General features: G+C 42.5%; 1 protein-coding gene across 5 annotated transcripts in view; it reads right to left on the bottom strand.

Annotated features, from left to right (window-relative positions):
- The window catches only part of kifc3 (kinesin family member C3), a 48446-nt gene that overhangs the window by 21489 nt on the left and 5603 nt on the right, over nucleotides 1–21354 (bottom strand). For 3 of the 5 annotated variants that reach the window (XM_020509817.2, XM_020509820.2, XM_020509818.2), the window contains exons 3-5: nucleotides 4444–4605; nucleotides 4002–4067; nucleotides 3769–3909 (exon numbers count right to left, since the gene is read on the bottom strand). In XM_020509817.2, the coding sequence (XP_020365406.1) occupies nucleotides 3769–3909; nucleotides 4002–4067; nucleotides 4444–4542 (306 nt within the window). In that variant the 5' untranslated portion in view covers nucleotides 4543–4605. Of the gene's footprint in view, nucleotides 1–3768; nucleotides 3910–4001; nucleotides 4068–4443; nucleotides 4606–16454; nucleotides 16585–21354 lie in introns of those variants that run through there. The other 2 variants (XM_048605812.1, XM_020509819.2) reach the window with 2 other exon arrangements.

The following is a 21354-nucleotide window of genomic DNA, read 5'->3' as shown; positions in this document are numbered from 1 at the left end:
GGACGAGGGGGATTCTTTTTTGGTTGTTATTGCGGGGACGGGGTGTGAGGGATGAGTTGCAGGAAATGCGGGAGACACGGTCAAGGGCGTTCTCGACCACGGGGGGGGGGGGGGGGGGGGGGAGGTTGTGGGCCTTGAAAAACGAGGCCATCTGAGATGTACGGGAGTGGAATGCCTCATCCTGGGAGCAGATGCAGCAGAGGCGAAGGAATTGGGGATGGCATTTTTGCAGGAAGATGGGTGGGAGGTGTATTCTAGGTAGCTTGCGCAGTAAGTCATAGAAGGCTGCAGCGCAAAAAAAGGCCTCTCGTCCTCAATTCCCCAACCCTGGGAAAAGGACTGAGTGGATTCACCCTGTCCATGCCTCTCATGATCTTATACACTTCTATAAGCTCCCCAGTCAGTCACCGACGCTCTAAAGAAAAAAAGTCCTGGCTTGTCCAACCTCTCTCTAACTGCGTCCCTAAAGTCCTGGCAATGAGTCCTTGAAAATTTCTTCTGCACTCTTTCCAGTTTAATAACATCCTTCCTATAGCAAGGTGACCAAAACTGAACACAATACTCCAAGTGCGGCCTCACCAACGTCCTGTACAACCGCAACATAACTTCCCAACTTCTATAATCAATGCCCTGATAAAGGCCAGCATACCAAAAGCCTTCTTCACTGCCCTGTCTACCTGGGACTCCACTTTCAGAGAACCATGCACCTGAACTCCAAGGTCCCTATATTCCACTACACTCCTTAAGGCCCTACCACTCACCATGAAACTCCTACCTCGATTTGGCTTTCCAAAATGCAACACCGCACACTTAGCTACATTAAACTCCATTTGCCATTTCTAGACCCACTTGCTGATCAAGGTCCTGCTGCAATTTCTGATGACCTTTCTCCTGTCCACGATCCTGCCTATTTTAGCGTAATCTGCAAATTTACTAATCATGCTTGTACATTCTCATCCAAATCGTTGATTTAGATAACAAAACAGCAATGGGTCCAGCACTGACCAGAGGCACACCACTAGTCACAGGCCTCCAGTGCAACTAGCATACTTCCACAACTACTCGCTGCTTCCTACCAGCAAGCTAATTGTGTATCCAATTTGCCAGCTTTCCCTGGATTCCACCTAATCTAAACTTCTAGAGCAGCCTACCATGTGGAACCTTATCAGAGGCCTTACTGAAATCCATATAGACAACACCTACGCCCTGCCCTTAACAATCTTCCTGGTCACTTCAAAGAACTCTAACAAATTTGAGAGGCATGATCTCCCACGCACTCCTGGGGTGAAAGTGATTTTCCTCACTAATTTTCCTCTGAAGTTGATTTATGATCTGCAGTAAGATAGCCGATGACAATAGAGATGCTAAAACTTGCTTCAGAACCCTGGTATTGGTTAGTTAATTAATTAAAATTGCTGGCCAGAGTTTTTGCTCATCAGCAATCCTTGCTGTGAGTGTAAACGTGTAGCTAGGAGATGATAGCAAAATCAGTTTCCACGTCATCTCTAGACCCACTCAAGAGGGACACAAGCATCAATGCGCTAGGGTAAAAGGCTCTTCCCTTTTGATTACCCCTTCACTGGGCTAGTGAACAGAATCTCTGCTATGGATTATTCGGCATTCAGCCATTAGGTGCTTGGCCAGGACTGAATGATGAAACAGACAATGCTTAGGACTTGGTCAGTACCTAACATTTTTTTGAAAATGTTGGTTTATTTCCCAACACAAGGTACAAGAGTTGGATTAGACCAGGCTGGTCAGAGTTGTGGATTTGAGATCTGCAGTGCAAGGCAGCTATACAATTCAGAAACTTGATTCGCTTAGCAAATTTTCACTATTCACTTCTTGTTTCTCAAGCTCCACCCATGCACTTTCAACATGCTTAATCCCTTCTTCTGATTTGCAAACGTATGTATTGGCCTGAAAAGAACAGCTCTGGCTGTTCAATCATTTCTTTCTATCTCTTCTTGTTCCTATATTTTAATAGAATAGTAGTAATTTGATTAAAAACAGAAAAATAAAAGTTAACAAAGACCACTTCTAAATCAACTTGGATATTATGCAAATCCCCCAGGAAAACTATTCTTAAATTGCCTGCTAAGAGTAGATAATCATTGTCCTATCAGCACTGACAGGCTAGTTTTTCTGGAAGTCCCACTTTAATACTACTATAACAGCCACAGAGGTGAGTCAGGGAAATGGGTACAATTGCATTATAAAATTGTTAATTATTACCATTATGCTAGACCTCTAAACCTTAGACCACACTTCATGTACTGTGTATAGTTTCTGGTCATTTTTATAAAATGGATGTAGGGGTACTGGAGGGGTCAGAGAAGATTTACAAGCATGACACAAGAAATGGATGGGTATACATTTCAGGAAAGGATTGAAAGGCTAGATCTTTTCTGTATTAAAAGAAACAAGGTTGTGAAGTGATCTAACAGAAGTCTTTAAAATTCTGAAAAGTTTTAATAGAAAGGATAGAGAGAACACTTTTACTTGCAGAAAAGAGCATAACTAGAGGCCGTCAACATAAGACAGGCAATAAGAAATCCGTTAGGAATTCAGAAGAAATCCCTTCAAATAAAGAAAAACAAAAGTGTTGAGAATGTGGAATTTGCCATCATTGCAGTAAATAGCATTGATGCATTTAAGGGAAAGTTGAAAAGCATTTGAGGGAGCAGGATTACGATGATAGATTTAGACCAGAGGAGGCTCAAGTGTGGATTTGCAGGTCTGAACTGCCTGTTTGATTGCCGTACATCTATATAAATCTCTTCTCAGGACAAAATATTGAGTTGTGGCCTACAACTCGGGAATAAGTTTTAAAAAAAAAAGTGTAGCATACTTTTCCAGGAAATTTGTGCAAAGTACACTGTAAGAGAACAAGGGAAGAGCATTTCCTCACCATTCTCCTCATCACTTTCCCAACAGCATTGTGGGAACAGATTCACCTGAAGGTTGGAATAGTCAAAGCAGCTCCCCACCACAAGGGCAACTTGGTATAGGGAGGTCAGCTTTGCCAGCAACATGAATTAATAATCTCATGGTTACCATGAAACTGGTGCCAATAGCTGGTAGAACCCATCTAGTTTATGCATATCATTCAGTAAAGGAAACTTGCTGCCATCACCTGGTCTGGCCTACATGTAACTCCAGACCCACAGCAATGTGGCTGACTCAATTAGGGATGGGCAATAAGAGCTAGCCCAGCCAGTGATGCCCCCCATCCCATGGATGAAACTAAAAATCCACAAGCTGAGAATGAATTTAAAATAAATGTCTCTATATAGCCCAAGTGATCGAGTTGATGGGCTCTGTGCCTCATACCAGACAGGATTATTAAAGATATATCCGGCATCCAGCCTGGCATGCTCTGCCATCAATGAACTGGGGCTCACTGATAATAAACCAGCATTTGAGGCTAACTGAGTACTGCAGGAGTGCTGCCCTGCCAGAGGTTTCACATTGGATATTAAATCAGGACCCTGCCTGCTAGGCAGAATGCAAAATATCCTCCAGCATTTTTCAAAGAGCAGCAGGCTGCCCCCTTTGGTATCTCAGCTAATGTTTACCTTTAACAGACAATGACAAAGAGTGCGTGTTCTGGTCATTACCACATTGCAGTTTTTAAGGAGCTTGCTGTGCACAAATTGCCTGCCTCACTTCCCACAAAGTGACCACACTTTGAAATAAGTGACCGTGAAGCACTTTTGGGAAACCGGAGGTCACAGAGGATGCCATTAAATGCAAGCGCTCTCTTACCTTGCTGTGCTCACAGTTAGTGCACCCAGACAGAGAATTCCGGAGCTGCTGGAGCTGGAGTTGGCAGCCATTTAATTCCTGTTTCAGTCGATCATTCTCCAAGACCAGGATTTCTAAATGTTTCTCCAGGTCGGTTGTGCCCTGTCAAAAGAGATAGGCAATGACTTCTAATTACCCTGAGGAAGTACATTTTTAACAAGCGTCTGCTCACGGTAACAATACAGGAGTCTCACCAGCTCAGAGCACAGTCTGTTCAGTTCCTGCGTCTGGTCAGACAGCTTCACTTCAAGCCCCTCGAGCTGTGGGCATAACACCAGGGATTAGAAGCACATACGCGTCAAAAAGCTTTGTGTATTGCCTGTCACTTACAAGAGGCAAAGAGATGGGTAACAGGTTCACTGAGAACTACTGGAGGCTCATTGTCAGGTTCTGAATGGAAACACAATACATCTAGCAAGTACCGCACACTGACACTTTCCAGCTGTGGGCAAGATGCAAGCCGAGAATTTCAAAGCCATCCCTTTGGAGCTGTGGGCATTGGCTGAAGTCCTGCATGACATTACCTCAGTAGCTGGCAAACAACAGCAGATTAAATATCGTCTCATTAGGCCCAGCATTATAGCTGCGGTCCCGCACCCTAGCGTCTCGCTCACCATCTGCACATAGCCAGAATACCTGTGACTGTGGACTGCTGCCCAATGCCTGCCCTCGAGGCTCAGTCACATTCAGCTCCTCCTGTAGCCTCACTTTGTCTTCCTGCAGACAGCTGATCATCTTGAGGTTTTGAATGATGAAGCGATTTCCCTGCTGGACAGGGGAACTGGGAAACTTTCTTGCCTAGAGATAGGAAGTGAGAAGATTGTCAGATTCCACTGAATGGCTGAGATAAATGCTGGAAATATGGAACAGGACAAGCAGCATTGGCAGACAGAATCAATGTTCATATTTTGGGTATGAAGTCTTCCTCAGGATGCTACAGTTGAATGGCTCGTGGTCTTGGATCTTCCGAAGCCATGTAATCTGCCACATGAAGAAACTGGAATTACTACAGCAATGTCCCCATATCCTCCTAAAGCTCATGTACATTGTCCAATAAAACAGAAAACAAACTTGTTCAGAAGTAGAAGTTAAATCATTACCAGATTACAGAAGCACTTCAAATCAGTAACCTGGTATGCTCCTGGTTTTAATGATGGCAATAGAATTGATAATACCCCTTTACAGCTCCAGGGCCTACACCTGGATTCCTATGTGACTACCCTTCCAGGCTTTGCAATGAAATCAGCTTTTGTACAACATTGATGATGCCAGCCTAAAGCAGGGCCTGTTGCTTACTAACATGACAGAAACTCAAAACCAAACCAGTACTAGTGATCAAGCTGCTTTCAAACTGACTCAACATTCTTGAGATATTTGCAAACCTGTGCAATGCTTTGTGCATTCAAGTCCCAACACCAGCTCCCCACGACCCTCAACAATACCCTCCAAGGCTCCCTGATCATCCACACCTTTTGCCTTGAAATGTATACTCCCATTTCATGACTTGTTGCCAAAAGGCCTTACCTCACACTTAATCGACATTAAATTGCATCCCCCACCCACCTTCCCGACATCATTTACAAACTTTCTCACAGCTTGCTAAACCACCTACTTTTGCACAATGAGCAAATTGAGAAAGTCTCACCAGATCATGGAGGTAAATAATAGTGGGACCAGCCCTGGCCTGTGGAGTTTCAGCATTCGCCACATCTATTTATCCAAATAAACACAAGACATTGAAAACATTCAGCAGGTCCAGCAGAATCTTCATACAAAGGCTCTTTCAGGTCAATGACCTTCTGCCAGAATAGTTCAAACTTCCAGCTGCTACAAAATAAAAACCGAAAGAACTGTGGGTGCTGTAAATCAGGAAACAAAACAAATTGCTGGAAAAGCTCAGTAGGTCTGGCAGCATCTGCGAAGGAAAAAAAAAACAGAATCAACATTTTGGGTCCTGTGACCATTCCTCAGACCAGACCCAAAACGTGAACTCTTTTTTTCTTCACAGATGCTGCCAGACCTGCTGAGCTTTTCCAGCAATTTCTGTTTTGTTTCCAGCTGCTACAACATATTTTGGCATGTTTCATTTCAACATACTTATTGCATAAATGCTATATTTGGTCAGTTCACTAAATTTCTACTTGTGCTGCTGGATTTTTCAGAAAAAAAAATCAGGCATTTAGTGAAACACTTGAGTGAACATCATCCAAACAAACATTCAGATACTTGCCATCTATTATATTTGCATCATCTTTCTAAAATTATTCACCTCTTCAAGTATTCTCAAAATCTGCCAAAAACAACTTTCCTGTAACAAATCCCTGCTGATAGTCTTTGATAAACTTAATAAATATTGAGTGGGAAATGTTATGGTCAATCTCAAACTATAGGTTCTAACAGCTTGCAAAGTTGACAAAGTAAATTAAAACAAAGAACTGCGACTGCTGGAAATCTGAAACAAAAACAGAAATTGCAGGAGAAACTCAATGAACTTGAAACGTTAACTCTGCTTTCACTCCATTGATGCTGCCAGACCTGCCGAGTTCCTTCATCATTTTCTGTTTTTGCCCAAAGTTGGTGTTTGATTAACTGGTGTATGGTTATATGATTTATTCCAACCTTCCTCACTTAAACTAGGATGTTAACATGGGTTGGTCTCCAGTGCAAACATATTTTCCATATTTAGGCATAATATAAAGCAACACTGAAAGCAAAATGCCTTTCATCTCCTATTTGGCTTCTCTCCCAAGCCAAAGTGTAGTCATCAGGGCCCAGTAACATCTAAGTTTCACATGCTTCCCCCCACCCCACCACTCAATTAAAAAAAGCATCAAGTCTATTTTTACAGTTTATTTTCAGGAGGTCCCCACTTGCACCACAGTTTGTGAAAAATCACTGAAATATTTAATATCCTTTCCATTGCTTCATCCTCCACAGATTTACTCCAGCATTCACGCCTAATTGTTCCCATATGTTCAATAACACGTTGATTTAGAAACTTAACTATTTCATTTTACATTAGCTAATACAAGCTTTCATTTTCCCTTTTAATATTCCTTTGAATGTTACCACTATAATTTCAACATTCCACAATTTTCCTTATTTGTTAAGCCTATTTTTAAACCATGCATTTCCCTTTCAAAACTCGGTTTTATTTTCATCTGTTTATCCATGGAACCAGATATTTTGCCTCAGATTAATATGTTAATATCTTGTATTCTATCCTTAACTTTCTACATTCAGAATCACCCCAAGAATTCCTCAACCTTGTTTCTAACCAGTTAATTAGTGCCAGGTTCCTTCTCGTGTTTGATTTTATTTATTACCGTCACACATGGAGATACACAGTGAAAACTATCGTTTTGTGCGTTAACCAGATAAATCACACTTTACAGAAGTACAGAATGCAGAATATATAGTGTTACAACTACAGAGAGGATGCTGAGATCAACTCCCATACATTGAGAGGTCTGTTCATAAGTCTGGTAACAGCCATGGGCCCGAATCTGGGCTCTTCCACCCTGATTTGAGACTAACACCAGCATTTGGTTCCTGACAAACACTGACACATACGTGATCACAGGACTATGACCAGCCCACTCTTGACCAATAACCTCCCCCAAACCCACGACATTGGAAATCTATTGCAATACTCGTTGCTTTGAGGACACTTTATATTTTCACCCAGCAGAAATATTAATCATGGATGAAAGCTATTTTCTGAGCTTACATCAACTGCTTTTTATGCTAAATAGTTAAATACTGCTTTCAACCTTTTCTTTAAGCATTTGATATCTTCTCTCCCGACCTGCATAGTGTGATTTTAAAAGCATATCACTGTCCTCAACATTCAAGCCAGCGGAAAACCTTTGTCTCTATATCTTATCAATTCTTTTTGAAATCATTAAGTTTCAAACCACCCTTCTTTTAAAAAAAAAATTACAGCAATTACAAATCTAGTTGACATCATCTCTCCTCAAAATCTAACGCTTGGAGCACTGGTAATATTTGGCACATTCTGCATTGGACTTCTAAAGACAAGCATATCCTTTCAAAGGCGTGGACCCCCAAAGCACATGCAGAACTCAATGTGGGTTCGAACCAAGGATTTGTACATCTGTAGTAAAACAGGCTCTCCTTTGTAGTATATGCCTTTTACTCAAAGGCTACTATTGATTATTCCATGTACCAATCATTAATAGCAAATAGAAGCCATTCCTGGATAAGAATGGAGCCAAGTAGAAACTCTGTCCCAATCCTGATACAAAAAAGTCTGGCTGAAACAAACATACAGATGAAGAAGTAGGGTTCAGAACTGCCATGCTCAGGTTGCCAGGTTCCTTCTCTCAGTCACACCACTAAGGGCAGAATTTCCTAAGGGAGGGAAAGGGAAAATTAGGAATACCATTATCAAGTCATTCCTTCCACATGGTTTCACTGTGATCCTGGCAAATACCTGGAAACCAGATCAAGCAGAGTCATTGTGGACTTGTGAAAGGAAAATTGCGTCATGAGAGCCCATGGAGTTGGAGGTAATATATTGGTGTGGGTAGAGAATTTTTAATGGGCAGCTTTTTCAGGTTGCTGACCTGTGGAGTTCCATATGAGTGAGTGTTGGGACTGTAACTGTTAACATATTAATGACTGGGAGGAAGGAAGTGGATATACTGCACTGATAAGTTTACCTCTTTCACTAAGCTATTGGTCACTTATCTGAACATTTCCTTGTATTGTTCAATGTCAAATTTGTCTGAAAATACTTCTGTCATGCATCTTGGGAAGTTTTACTAGATCAAATCCATTGTATAATTATTTAAGATGTACACAAATACTAAGTTACTGTTTGATAGATTAGAGACAACCAACAGGGAAAGTATCCTAAAACTAACACTAAATGGATTTGACGAGTTCTGTGACCCCGGAGTTGAGACAGCTACAATTCCCTCAGCATTTCCATTTTGATTTGATGTGAATTACATTGGCAGAAGACACTTTGTCTTTAAAAAGTTATCAAGATTTTCCTCTTCTGCCTATATAAAACCAGAAGTATGCAAGTTCCAGAGTGGAATAAAAGCATTGCATCACAGAAAGACACCCTCAGATCTGTGCCAGGGTCCTAATGTACTTCTGCCAAGTGAAATGTGAACATTTTGGAAAGTTATCAGACAGCAGGAACACAGTGCATTGCATTATCAAGCTTTGTTCCACCAGACTAAATATCCAGAGCTTCTTACTTCCAACTACAGATTACTGTTACTACACGATGGGAAAAGATGCACCAACTGCATGAGGTAAGGATAGGTTTGGAATTTCTGCTTTCTAGACAAACAATTAATTGCAAAACCAGATATTTTATTATACAAATAAAGAAATATTAAAGAAGTAATTTTTCTGCAGTTGAATTCTCCCAATTCTAAATGCTTTAAAAAAGCTAGGAAATCTAGGACAAGGGCAGCAAATATATGGGAATGCCACCACTTCAAGTTCCCGTCCAAGCTACTCACCATCCCGACATGGAAATATATCGACATTCCTTCACTGTCGCTGGGTCAAAATCCTGGAATTCCCTCCCTAAGGGCATTGTGGGTCAACTCACAGCAGGTTGACTGCAGTGGTTCAGGAAGGCAGCTCACCACCACCTTCTCAAGGGCAACTAAGGACAGGTAATAAACGCTGGCCAACCAGTGATGCCCGCAACCCACAAATGAAATAAAGATTATAGACCTACAGGATGACAAAAAATAGTGAACTTCTCCAGGAAAAAACAAAAAAAAACAAAAAAAAAAAAAAAAAATCAACAGGAGCCACCACCTCCATTGCAAAATGCCTATCATGCGCAGTTTCACACTCACCACCCTGGAGTCTGAAGCGACAACATTCAGAGCAAGTTTCAGACCAATTACCTGTTGAGCTATGAAACCACACCACAAGCATACACACAAACACACACCCAAAACAGCAGACAGGACATTTCATAGGAACATGAAACATGAAACATGAAACATGGAATAAGGGGTCTGATTTAATCAAAACAAATCACAACTCACAGTCACACAATTTATTGGAATCTTATTCTTGTCTCAAATCAGTACTGCAGACAAAATAAGTAAACTGACAAATTATTGAATGTGATCCAATCTTTAAAATAAAACGCTGCAGTAGACATTGTGTCATGACTTAGAGCTCTCAGAAGAGAGCAGCCTATCACTGCCCTACAAAGTATTCTAGCTGAGATCATCTTACTCAGTGAACCAAAGCTTCCTCCAACACAATGACCCAGAGGTTCAAAACACTGCAATTCTGGGCATGTCAAGTTGTCAAATTGCCTTTCAATATTAGAATATACACATAGAATCAAGGCCCCAAGTGCTGAACTCATAGTTCTTTAAGAGCAGAAATTAAAGTTTTATTCATCAACCATCAGGCACAGCATGTTCAAGAACTTGCAACTTGGACAAGCTTTTCAACTTTTAATGTCTTATAAAAGTGCATAAAAGAAACAGGCACAGAAGAGGTTGAGAATAAATTTCAAGAACAATAAACTGTAACAAAATACTAGTCACCTGAAAACTTTGGCTATAATTGGAAGAGACCCTCAATGCAAGCACAGAAAAAAATGTATACAAAGCTCAACAACTTGGGGGCAGTGCCAATTTTACAGGCAATGTATTTGAATGGAGGGATCAATTGGCAGTTGTACAAGATAGATGACAACAACAGGCTCAGCTGGAGCTGCTGGGCACGAGCCACAAAAAGAACTATTGTATACTGATAATGACATCAGCAGACATAGAGAAGTCCCACTGCCCTCAATATTTTACCAATTCCTTCCCTTTCAGCACTTTTGCCCATCCTTATCTTCTGATCTAGTTTAACCTATCTTCCTCATCGTGTGCATTCTCATTTCTCTCTACGTTTCCCTCTTTTAAGTCGCCTTTTTTCCCTCTCCACTTTGAATTCCTCTATAGGTTTCACTTTTACTTTGGCAACAACTCTTCCATTGACCCCTCTTTTTCTTGCCTAAAAAGAGGCATAAGATCATGAGAAATAGGACAGGACTAGGCTGTTTTGCCCCTTTAGCCTGATGCCCACTTTCCTGCCCTTTCCCTGTAACCCTCGATTCCACTTCTGCATGAATCTCTCTCAGCTTTACATATACACAAGGACTCTGCCCTCACAGCACTCTGTGGCAAGGAGTTCCAAAGTCTCTCAAATCTCAGAAGAAACAATTGCTTCCAACCCAAGTTTCTCACTGTCAAACTGAATATTAAATTCTATCATGTTATGATCATTACTTCCTCAGAGATCTTTTATTTCAAGGTCATTTATCAAACCTGCCTGAATACTCATTACTAGATCCAAGATAGTCTGTTCCCTGGTTGGCTCCATGACACATTGCTCTAGGAAACTATCCCTAATGGGCTATGAATTTGTTGTCACAGTTACCTTTTCAAATCTGATTAAACCAAATCAACATAAAGATTACAGTCACTAATAATTATTGCTCTATTTTTCTTAAATACTCCTATTATTTGTTGATTCAGAGTGGCTACTGCTTGAGGGTCTGTACACTACTCCTACCGATGTTTTCTTCACCTTGCTGCTTTTTCTACCTCTGCCCAAATGGACTCTGCATCATAGAGAACAAGTTCCTCTAAGCTTCTGTTTCAGCCTCTATCCTTTGACTTAGTTATGTGTCGCTATCTCCTCAGTTTTTTCCCTCCTTTTTCATTCATGGGATGTGGCAAATCTAGAATTTGTTGCCCTTCAACAGAGTGACTTGCTAGGCCAGTTTCAACTGCCTTGGTGTGTCTGCAGTCACATTTAGGCCAGACCAGGTAAGAGCAGCAGGACAGGTTAGGATTGTTTTTGCTGGGGTTCAGACGAATTGGGAGGCGGGGGATCTTAGAGACTTATCTAGTCCTGTTCGAATTTGATAGGATAGATGTAGGGAGGATGTTCCTGATGGTGGGTGCATCCAGCACCGGGATCACAATCGGAGGATCTGGGGTAGACCATTTAGGAGGGAGATGCGGAGACATTTCTTTACCCAAAGAGTGGTGAGCCTGTGGAATTCATTACCACAGGATGTAGTTGATGCCAACACATTGAATGTATTCAAGAGATGGCTAGATATAGCACTTGGACCGAATGGGATCAAAAGGTTATGGGGAGAAAGCAGGATTAGGCTATTGATTTGGACGATCAGCCATGATTGTGAAGAATGGCGGAGTAGGCTCAAAGGGCCGAACGGCCTCCTCCTGCTCCTATCTTTTATGTTTCTATGTCTCTATGACATCTGTTTATATGTGATTAATTGGAATTTGAATTCCACCAGCTGTTTGCCTTCACTTTGTTTTTCTCCCTCCTTCATGCATTTCACTTACTTTTCTTGTTCCACCCTCTTTGTCTGATTCTCTGACTCTTCCCCTCACTCGTTTGTCTCCTTTACTTCTGTATCAACACTCTATGCCCTCATCTTCACTGCTTCTCCCAAAACTTTTGCTCAATTCCCCTCTATGGCTTCTCCTTCATGTCCATTTCTATCTCTTCCTACCTGCTCCATTTATCATCATCCCCCTTGCTTGTTCTACTGTTCTGGTCTCTGTTTAGGTTGCTAGTTACCTGATGTTGCATTTCTGTAATTGGTACCCTCCAAAAGTGGTTTCTTTAACCAGTGCTGTGCCTGAACAGTGAAATCTCAGAGGCTTTCCCAATGGGAATATGGGCAGAGGAGATCAAATGAGTTGCTTCACGTTGATTTCCCATTAGAATCACAGGCCTTTCTACCAGAGAATCAAGTTGATCGCCCAAGTCCACCAAAACCACACAAGTCAGAGATATGTGCTTTGGTTTTTGGAGCAGATTTCTCTCCAAATGGGCCAGCAGCAGTATTTGAGTTATCCCCTGCTTGTGTCACCTGTGATGCGTGCAGACGTGGGGAGAAACATTTGCCTGTTGAAAGTTTGCAAGACACAAATAAGCTTTGCTTTTGTCACAAATGTCTCCAGCAGGAAGCCAGAACAAATCAAACTTGGGGTTAATGCAGGAGTCTGGTTTAATGTAAATTCATATTGAGCCTCAGCCCTGTGCTGGTGCCTGGTACCATGGAAACATCTAGAACCTTCTGTTCTGTAAAGCAAAGGCAAAGGCAGTCATCGAGTATTAATCATCAGCTTTAGACTGACTGCAGAGCCAACCCTCTTATCAAGTCTGAACTTGCTCATGATCAAACTGCTAAGTCAGAGACAAGGAGTAGCAGATATGTTACACAGATGCATTGCAGGATCATATGGTACTTTACACAGCAATGGTCAAAGATTAACACCAGGGATTGTGTAGAGAATATATGGTGCATGCAGCCTCCACACTGAAGTCACAAATTGGCAACAGGATACTTAGCCTTTACCATGTTTCGCGCTCAACTAAGTTAGTGAACTGGGGTTAGTTTCAATAACTAATGAGGCCAATTTGACAGCTGTACCAGGCCTGTCCCAAACCATCTAGCCATATGATAGACTGTATTGGCTGTAAGTCACAGATACCAAAGATAATAAACAGTATCTGTTTATCTCTATCCATTCATAAAACCTCAGCTCAAACAGGCAACTCACAACCAATCGATACCTCAAGTTGTTTCACACTTTACCAAACAAACAGTGCCCTGATGACCTGCCAGTGAAGGCAGGGAGATGTTGTGGTGGGGTTATAAGATTTGTTTACACCAAGACAATTCACTAAAATCAAAATTGCCATGTTACCTTCCATTTTCTTTTCAACATGTTCATGGGACGGAAGAACAGCATTTGTTACCTATCCCTGATTGAATGTGAACTAAGTGGCTTGCTCAGCTATTTCAGAATGAAGTTAAGCATCAACCACATTGCTATGGGTCTACAGTCACTGGGCAAGGAGGACAGATTTCTAACATTACTGACCAGATGACTTTTTGCAATGATTAACAGTTGTTTTACATCACCATTGTTATTTTTTTTTTTAAATTCCAGATTTTATTAAATTCAAGTTCTACCACCTGCCATGGTAGGATTTGAACCCACGTCCTCAAAATATTAGCCTGGAGTTGGATTACTATTCGAATGACATTACCACAATACCACTAACAACTCTCACCAAGCATCTTGGGTCTGCCACTCTGCACCCACCCCAGTCAGCATCCTGGGAACGGCACCTGCACCTCCTGTTCCTGATGAGCATCACACCTACTGACACCACACTACCTCCGCAACTCCAATTTCATCCCATTATATAGGAGAAACATTGACCATACTTCACGCACCAGCACAATGTGGAGAAGATGTCCCATCCAGTTTACTCACCCGGTTCAGAAGGTGAGGAGATGACCTCACTCATTTGCAGATCTACATAGCTCTCTGGATCCCAGGACTCATAGCAAACAAAACAGTCACACTGGCCCACTGCAATATTTCCAACATCCTTCCTGTGCTGAACAACCAGGAAAGTCAGACTACAGGATGCTAATTGCAAGAGTTACTTCCAATTCTGTCCAATGGGGAGGTTTCTTAACATGTAAATGTGTCAACTGTGATATGCTCACTGATAAACCATCACATCTAACCAGAAGTCAAACCCTGTTCATGTCCAGGACCAGGATTTGTCAATCCAGCATAAACAGCTTTGATGTCAGACATTAGTTGAACTGTGGTTAAAAATAAGGAGATCCTCCTTCCAAAAAACTTAAAACAGCTAACCCCATCACAGGCTCTACTTACGTGTTCCCCATCTCTATCTCAAGAGATCAGTTCTCCTTTTGAGAGATTTTCTCTAAAACATCATCATTTAAATCCAGAGATAGTGGGTCCCAACCCAAAACGTCAACTTGCCTGCTCCTCTGATGCTATCATTTCAATCCAGGCCTGTTGTCTTTCTCCAATCATGTTCTTTGATCCCTCCCTCCTCCCACAAGTGCCTTGAGAGAGAAGATACTACATGTCCAAATGAGTTAAAGGACTATCAAATAAAACATTCACATTTTTATTACAAAAGTTTGAGGAAAAACACTCAAGAACAAAGACAAAAGGATAAATAAAAGCTATGTACATGCCATCAGTCATGTACCTGGACTCTTCCTGAACCCACTGAAGGCCAAGGCGAGCCCAATATCCACTATCTCACCTCAACGCCATGCCCCATGTCAGACTGGTGCAGCAGGTCTCACTGTCACAAACGAGAGACATTTCCCTCCAAACTCAAACACATCAGATAACGGGCAATAATCTCTACCCGCACAGGCCAGATGTTCCAATAATATGTGCACTCTTGACATTTGACCAAAATTTCCCAGGCAATCTCATGGTCCTGATTGCCTCCCACATTAAAATAGTACGACACAAAATGACACCGTTAGTTGCACGTGTGCACCAGCTCTTTGTTAAAGCTGTCCAATAATCCCCATCTCTCTGCTCTTATCCCATTAAACTGCAACATTTTCCCTTCAAGAATTTATTCAAATATTTTTTAGAAAGTGTAAAAATCTGCTTCCACCACTCTTTCGGGTAGCACATGTCAAATTGCAGCATGGAAAACAGTTTTCTCATGGCTCCTCTGGCACCTTTGCCTGCCACTTTTCCATTTTTAAAAAAATTTACTAAACCTATTCACAGAATATTACACACCTCTGGAACAGGCAGGATTTGAACCCAGGCCTCCCAGTTCAGGGGTAGGGATACTACCACAGTGTCACAAGAGGGTTTCCCCCGCCCTCAAAAGTGGGGTCAATACACCTTGCTTGGTTGAAGTGGCAGGGCTGTATCTTTCACTGACCTCACTCCCATTAGAAACTGTTTCTTATTTACTTATCAAAGTTAATCCAGATCACCACTTAGAGGATGGACAAACAGCATCAAAAGGCCAACCCCCAGTCCAAATCATTAATATATTAACGAACCCAGCACCAACGCTACCAAACACGCTATAAAGCCGTACTTAAAAGGTTAACAGCTCTGCGCCCATTAGCTATTTCATCCAAGTAGGATAGGAAATTTGAAACATTCTACAACCCACTCACCAAGTGGTATAATTGTATCAAATGGAGTCAGTAGGATGGGACATCAGGGTGAAGAGCCATCAGGGTGAGGAGCTGCTTTCCCGCTCCTCTTCAGATTTAAGAAAAATGAATGGGATGAAAATTTTCCAAAATACAAGTTCAGAGCAATCCAAAAGGAATAATTATTTCATCCAGTAACTGACCAGGAATGCTCACCCATGCCAGTTGCCACTGAGCTCGTAGGAATGAGCAGTTCGAACTGATCTCAGAGGGCACTGAGAGCAGGGGGTGAAAATTGGAACCAAATCAAAGACAGAAGTAGTAAACTCACAGAGACAGAGACATTCAGCAAGCATCCAGCACTCGCTTCTTTACACTTGCAGAACCAGGACTAGAACCACAAAATCTGAATTCTGTGACAGCATAAAAGAACATCTTCCCCCTAGGCTGACAGCTGAACCACGAAGCACATTTTCAATAATGAAGTATCTCATATTCACTCTCTAATCAGTGTCTGAATTCTTTACAGACTCCTGATCCCCAGGGCCACCCAGAAGGGAACTTTGTCACTCAACCCAAGGGTTATTATGCTCCAAAGCCCAATACAGCACACAGTCCTTACGTTATCACAGTCTCAGTTCCTGTCGGTCATTGCTGAAGAAATCGAAATATAGCAAATAACTTCTAAGATGCAGGATTTCTGTGCCAGGCACCAACTGACTGAAAGAACATGAGCTCTCTCACACCAAGTCTATTTGCCACACCCACTACTACTGACTGTCAGCTATCTCAACAATGCAACTCTACCAGTTTCTTCCACTCCCACCTGACACATACTATCCAACTAAGTGTTCCCGCTTGCATAATGCCTGAGGGAACAAGGTGAAACTTTGACAAGAACTCAACATCACTGCAAGCATCAGCCCTGAACTCTGAAAGGGAGGCGGCATCAATGGCCATATGTGCAGTTATCACACCCGAGTCAATGCTCAAAACCAACTCTTTGTATTACGCACATGCAAACTGCAGTCAAACCCTCAATCCAATCAGTTTTGACAAGCAGGCAAACATCAAGCATTTAATGTAATGAAAAATCCCAAAAGGGATTGTGGAAAGCACAGTCACCAATAGAGAAGCAACTGAAGTTAGGGGAGTGGAGACCAGTTTCCATCAATGGGCGGAAACTTTTCTGATCAAGTCTGAAGTTAAGTAAGGCTGCCCTCTCTCCTCTTATTGTTTATGGATTTGGCAATAGGTTTGATCAAGCATGAGGCTGGATGAAACATGGAAGAGAGTGAAAATCCAAGGCAACCAAAGTAAATCACAGCAAAAGCAAGGCCACGTTCTTGGGTACTGGGCTGACTGACGTTTGGTCGCCTTTACCACCAAGCGAGACCACAGGGCACAAGTCAAAAACCCGGAAGGTATAACTAAAGATCATACAGAAGCTGGACATGTACGAGTGACATTTGCACTCTCAGATGTTTAGGCCACAGAAGGTCATTTAGCCCAGCACGTCTGCTTTATTCAAGATGGAGGTGTCTAGACTAATCCAATTTCCGAGCTCTTGGCCCATAGTGCTGGAAGCTACGGCAATCAAACAGGCAGATTTTCTGACATAGCCACCCTTTCAGGCTCCAGACACTCACTAACTTCAGGGTAAAAATATTTCTCAACTGTCCTCTTGCTGTTCTACTTATGTTAATTCTATGCCCCCTGGTTACTTATGTCTTTAGCAATCTAAAAGCACTTTTTATCCACTCTGTCTATGCCCCCCAGTTTTATGCACCTCTACCAGGTCCCCTTTCAACTTTCACAACTCCAAGAAATACAAACCAGCTTATCCAATCTCATTTCAAACCCTCCAGTCCAGACAGCATCTTGATAAGGGCCCTTTGCACCTTCTCTAACGCAAGTGCATTGTTCCTACCGAATGGCACACAACCCTCCAGTTGTGGCCTAACCAGCATTTTATACAGTTCCAGCATAACTTCTCTGTTCTTGCATTCTATGCCTTGGCTAATAAAGATAAGTTAACTACCTAAATGCCCATTTAGCTTCAGAGATCTATGGCTAGGCATACCAAGGTCATCAGTACTTTCCAATGTCCTACCAGTTATACTGAAGTCCCTTGCCCGTTAGCTCTCCTCAAAAGCATCATCTTACACTTTCCAGGTTGAATTCCATTTACAATTGCTCTGTCCAGCTGACCAGTTTGTCAATGTCCTCCTGTATTTACAGCAATCCTGTCCACTATTTACCATTCTATCATTTTTTGTGTCTTCTGCAAACTTCTTGATCATACCCCCTACAATTAAGTGCAAATCGTTAGTGAAAACCACAAACAGCCAGGGGCCCAACACCAAGTCCTGTAGAACTCCACTGGAAACAGATTTCCAGTCACAGAAACGTCCTTCTACCATCATCGCTTCTGGATCCAAAATTGGCTGAGAAGCAGACAATGTGCAATTTTGCTTTGGATCCCATGGGTTCTTGCATTATTGAAGTCTGCCAAAAAGGAACTTATCAAAAAGACTTGTTACGGTCCACGCAGACCACGAAAAGATGACCTTCATCGACATTCAGTTATCATGTCAAGAAATTTGCTCAAATTTATCAAACACAACCTTCCCTTAAATCCAGGATAACAAGGTGTGGAGTTGGATGAACACAGCAGGCCAGGCAGCATCAGAGGAGCAGGAAAGCTGATGTTTTGGGTCTGGGCCCTTCTTCAGAATTTCTGAATGCACGAAAAAGGACTTGGTGCATGAGGGATATTCCCAGGGATACACACCAACTCAACAAAAGATGCTTCTTAATCTGTACAAACCTGTCAGGTTTACATGTAAAACAGTCAACAACCAAGTGCTGCAGGGAAGCACACTCCAAATTCAAGACAACCTGCTGTACTAGAGCTTGGGTGGTCTCAGCATTTGGCCAAAGGCTTATAATCACTTCAGCCGCGTTAAACCAAGGGTTTGGAACCCACGTAAAACCCCTTGGACTGCACGTACAGTCACTTCCAACACAACATCCAGCCAAACCTCCAGTCCCTCTCCCCAACCCAGATCACAAACACCAGCCACGTCTCCAAATCCCTCTTCCCCCATCCAGATCACAACACCCAGCCAAACCATTATCAAGGTATTTACAACACAATCGGATAACCTCACCCCAACCAACCTTCCATATTCCTAAACATAAAACTTGGTTCGCTTCAAAACCCCAGAAGCTAGAATATTAAATTGCTCACAAACCTACTCCTACCTCATCATTTACATAGAGGTCAGGTCCAAATCTAGACATACTACACCAAATACAAGAACTCAGACGCTGTTGTTTAAAATTCTGATGTAATTGAATGGTTTCTAGTATTACCTCCTCACATCTCTCTGCAGAGAACACATTCAGCTTCCTCTGCAATCAGTGTCTCTTCCCTTAAGGCTATAAAATAGCAGAACATATCATTGATAAAATTCAGGAAAGAGAGGGAAGGATTTGGTAATCACCCTGGTCCAATGATTACTCTCCCGATGCAATACAAGGAGATCTATTAATACTGATAAGACACGGACAGGGCAGAAACTGCAATATACTGGACCATCCATCACACTGTACATACAAACGTTGGTCAGATTTATTCAGATATCGACCTCTGTCCAGCAGCCAGAGGCAAAAGGAGGGATTGGATTTTTGGGGGCTAGTTAGGGAGCAGCAAAGTGAGAGCACGGCCTTTCATTGCCATCTCATCATTCCCAGTCCATTATGGCCAATAGCACCTCTAATCCTATCGTACCAACAAGCTGGGCCCAACAGCACCTCCAGGACACGTCTGCTAAATCTACAACATGCACAGGAACAAGGTTCCTTTCTGGTACAAACCACTCACTCATTTCCATTTGAAGAGTCACTCACAAATCACAGCCAACTTTATTCCAAGCCACAGAAAGTTAGAGGTTGTCTGGGGATCAGAAACCTGAGGAGCATACAGATTTCCACTTGCACAATAATCGCCAGTTTAAATCTCAAGATCAGAGTGTTTGCTGTGGAGAGTAAACAATAACAGGGACAGCTGAAATTAATCCAGCAAGAACTTGGGCAATTTGTTAATTAGCTTTTTAGAAGAAGCATTTAACTGTGACTGCTGTTTAAAAAGGTTAATTAAGTAATTAGTAGTTTTTGGATTGGCAGGAGGTACAGAAAGATTCAAAAGTGAAACATTTTGGCAGATTTCAAATGCAGTTATAAAGGGAGAGGTAGTTCTGGGTGTAAATAGCAAGGTCTTAATAATTTAGATGTTTCAGTCTTACTTCCAGAGCTTACAGCCTGAGGGAGAAAGTTGTTTTTAACTTGGGGGAGTGACTCACTTCCTTTGAAGGAAAAGGACGAAGGAAAGAAACAATCGTGAGGCGCTCACACTGAAGCATAGCAGTCCTGCTCTGGCTGCTGCCTGGCATGTTTACACAGTTACCATGAGTCTCAAGTCTGCAGCCAGCCATCTGGCTACAATTTCTACTGCAGGAAGGCAGCCAGTTATCAGGTTCCTCAAATGGCAACTGCACAAAAAGCACTCTCTTGTCACAAAGGAATTTCCTACTCTTGCTGTAGTGTTCTTTCATTTCTGCAATGTGAGCCTAGACCACCTATATATGAACGAAGGAACAAGAGAAGGCCACTAAGCCCTTTCAGCCTGCTCCACCATTCAACAAAATCATGGCTGATCTGATTTAGCCTCAACTCTACATTCCTGCACACGCCAGATAGTCTTTCAGCCCATTGGTAATCTACCTAACTCTGCCTTAAAAATATTTAAAGGTTCGGCATCCACTGCTTTTTGAGGAAGGGAATGTCAAAGACTCAACCCCCTGCATCGAGTAACTAACCTTCTGTCTTCCCAAAGCTAGCCCACCGTCTACAAGATACAAGTCAAGTGTGATAGAATACGGGTAGCCATGGGTACCCGCATGGGCCCAAGCTACGCCTGCCTCTTTGTAGGTTACGTGGAACAATCCCTCTTCCGTACCTACACTGGCCCTAAACCCCACCTCTTCCTCCGTTACATTGATGACTGTATCGGCGCCGCCTCGTGCTCCCACGAGGAGCTCGAACAGTTCATACACTTCACTAACACCTTCCACCCCAGCCTTAAGTTTACCTGGACCATCTCTAACACCTCTCTCCCCTTCCTGGACCTCTGTCTCCATATCAGGCAACCACCTCGAAACCGATATTCATTTCAAGCCCACCGACTCCCACAGCTACCTAGAATACTCCTCCTCCCACCCACCTTCCTGCAAAAATGCTATCCCCTATTCCCAATTCCTTCGCCTCCGCCGCATCTGCTCCCAGGATGAGGCATTCCACTCCCGTACATCTCAGCTGTCCTCGTTTTTCAAGGACCGTGACTTCCCCTCCTCGGTGGTCGAGAACGCCCTCAACCGTGTCTCCCACATCTCCCGCACCTCATCCCTCACACCTCGTCCACGCAATAAGAACCAAAAAAGAATCCCCCTCGTCCTCAC

The sequence above is a fragment of the Rhincodon typus genome, chromosome 15 (genome assembly GCF_021869965.1).
Source record: "Rhincodon typus isolate 14 chromosome 15, sRhiTyp1.1, whole genome shotgun sequence".
NCBI lineage: Eukaryota > Metazoa > Chordata > Chondrichthyes > Orectolobiformes > Rhincodontidae > Rhincodon > Rhincodon typus.
Note: the sequence above shows the minus strand (reverse complement) of the source record. Positions and strands in the feature narration are given on the sequence as shown.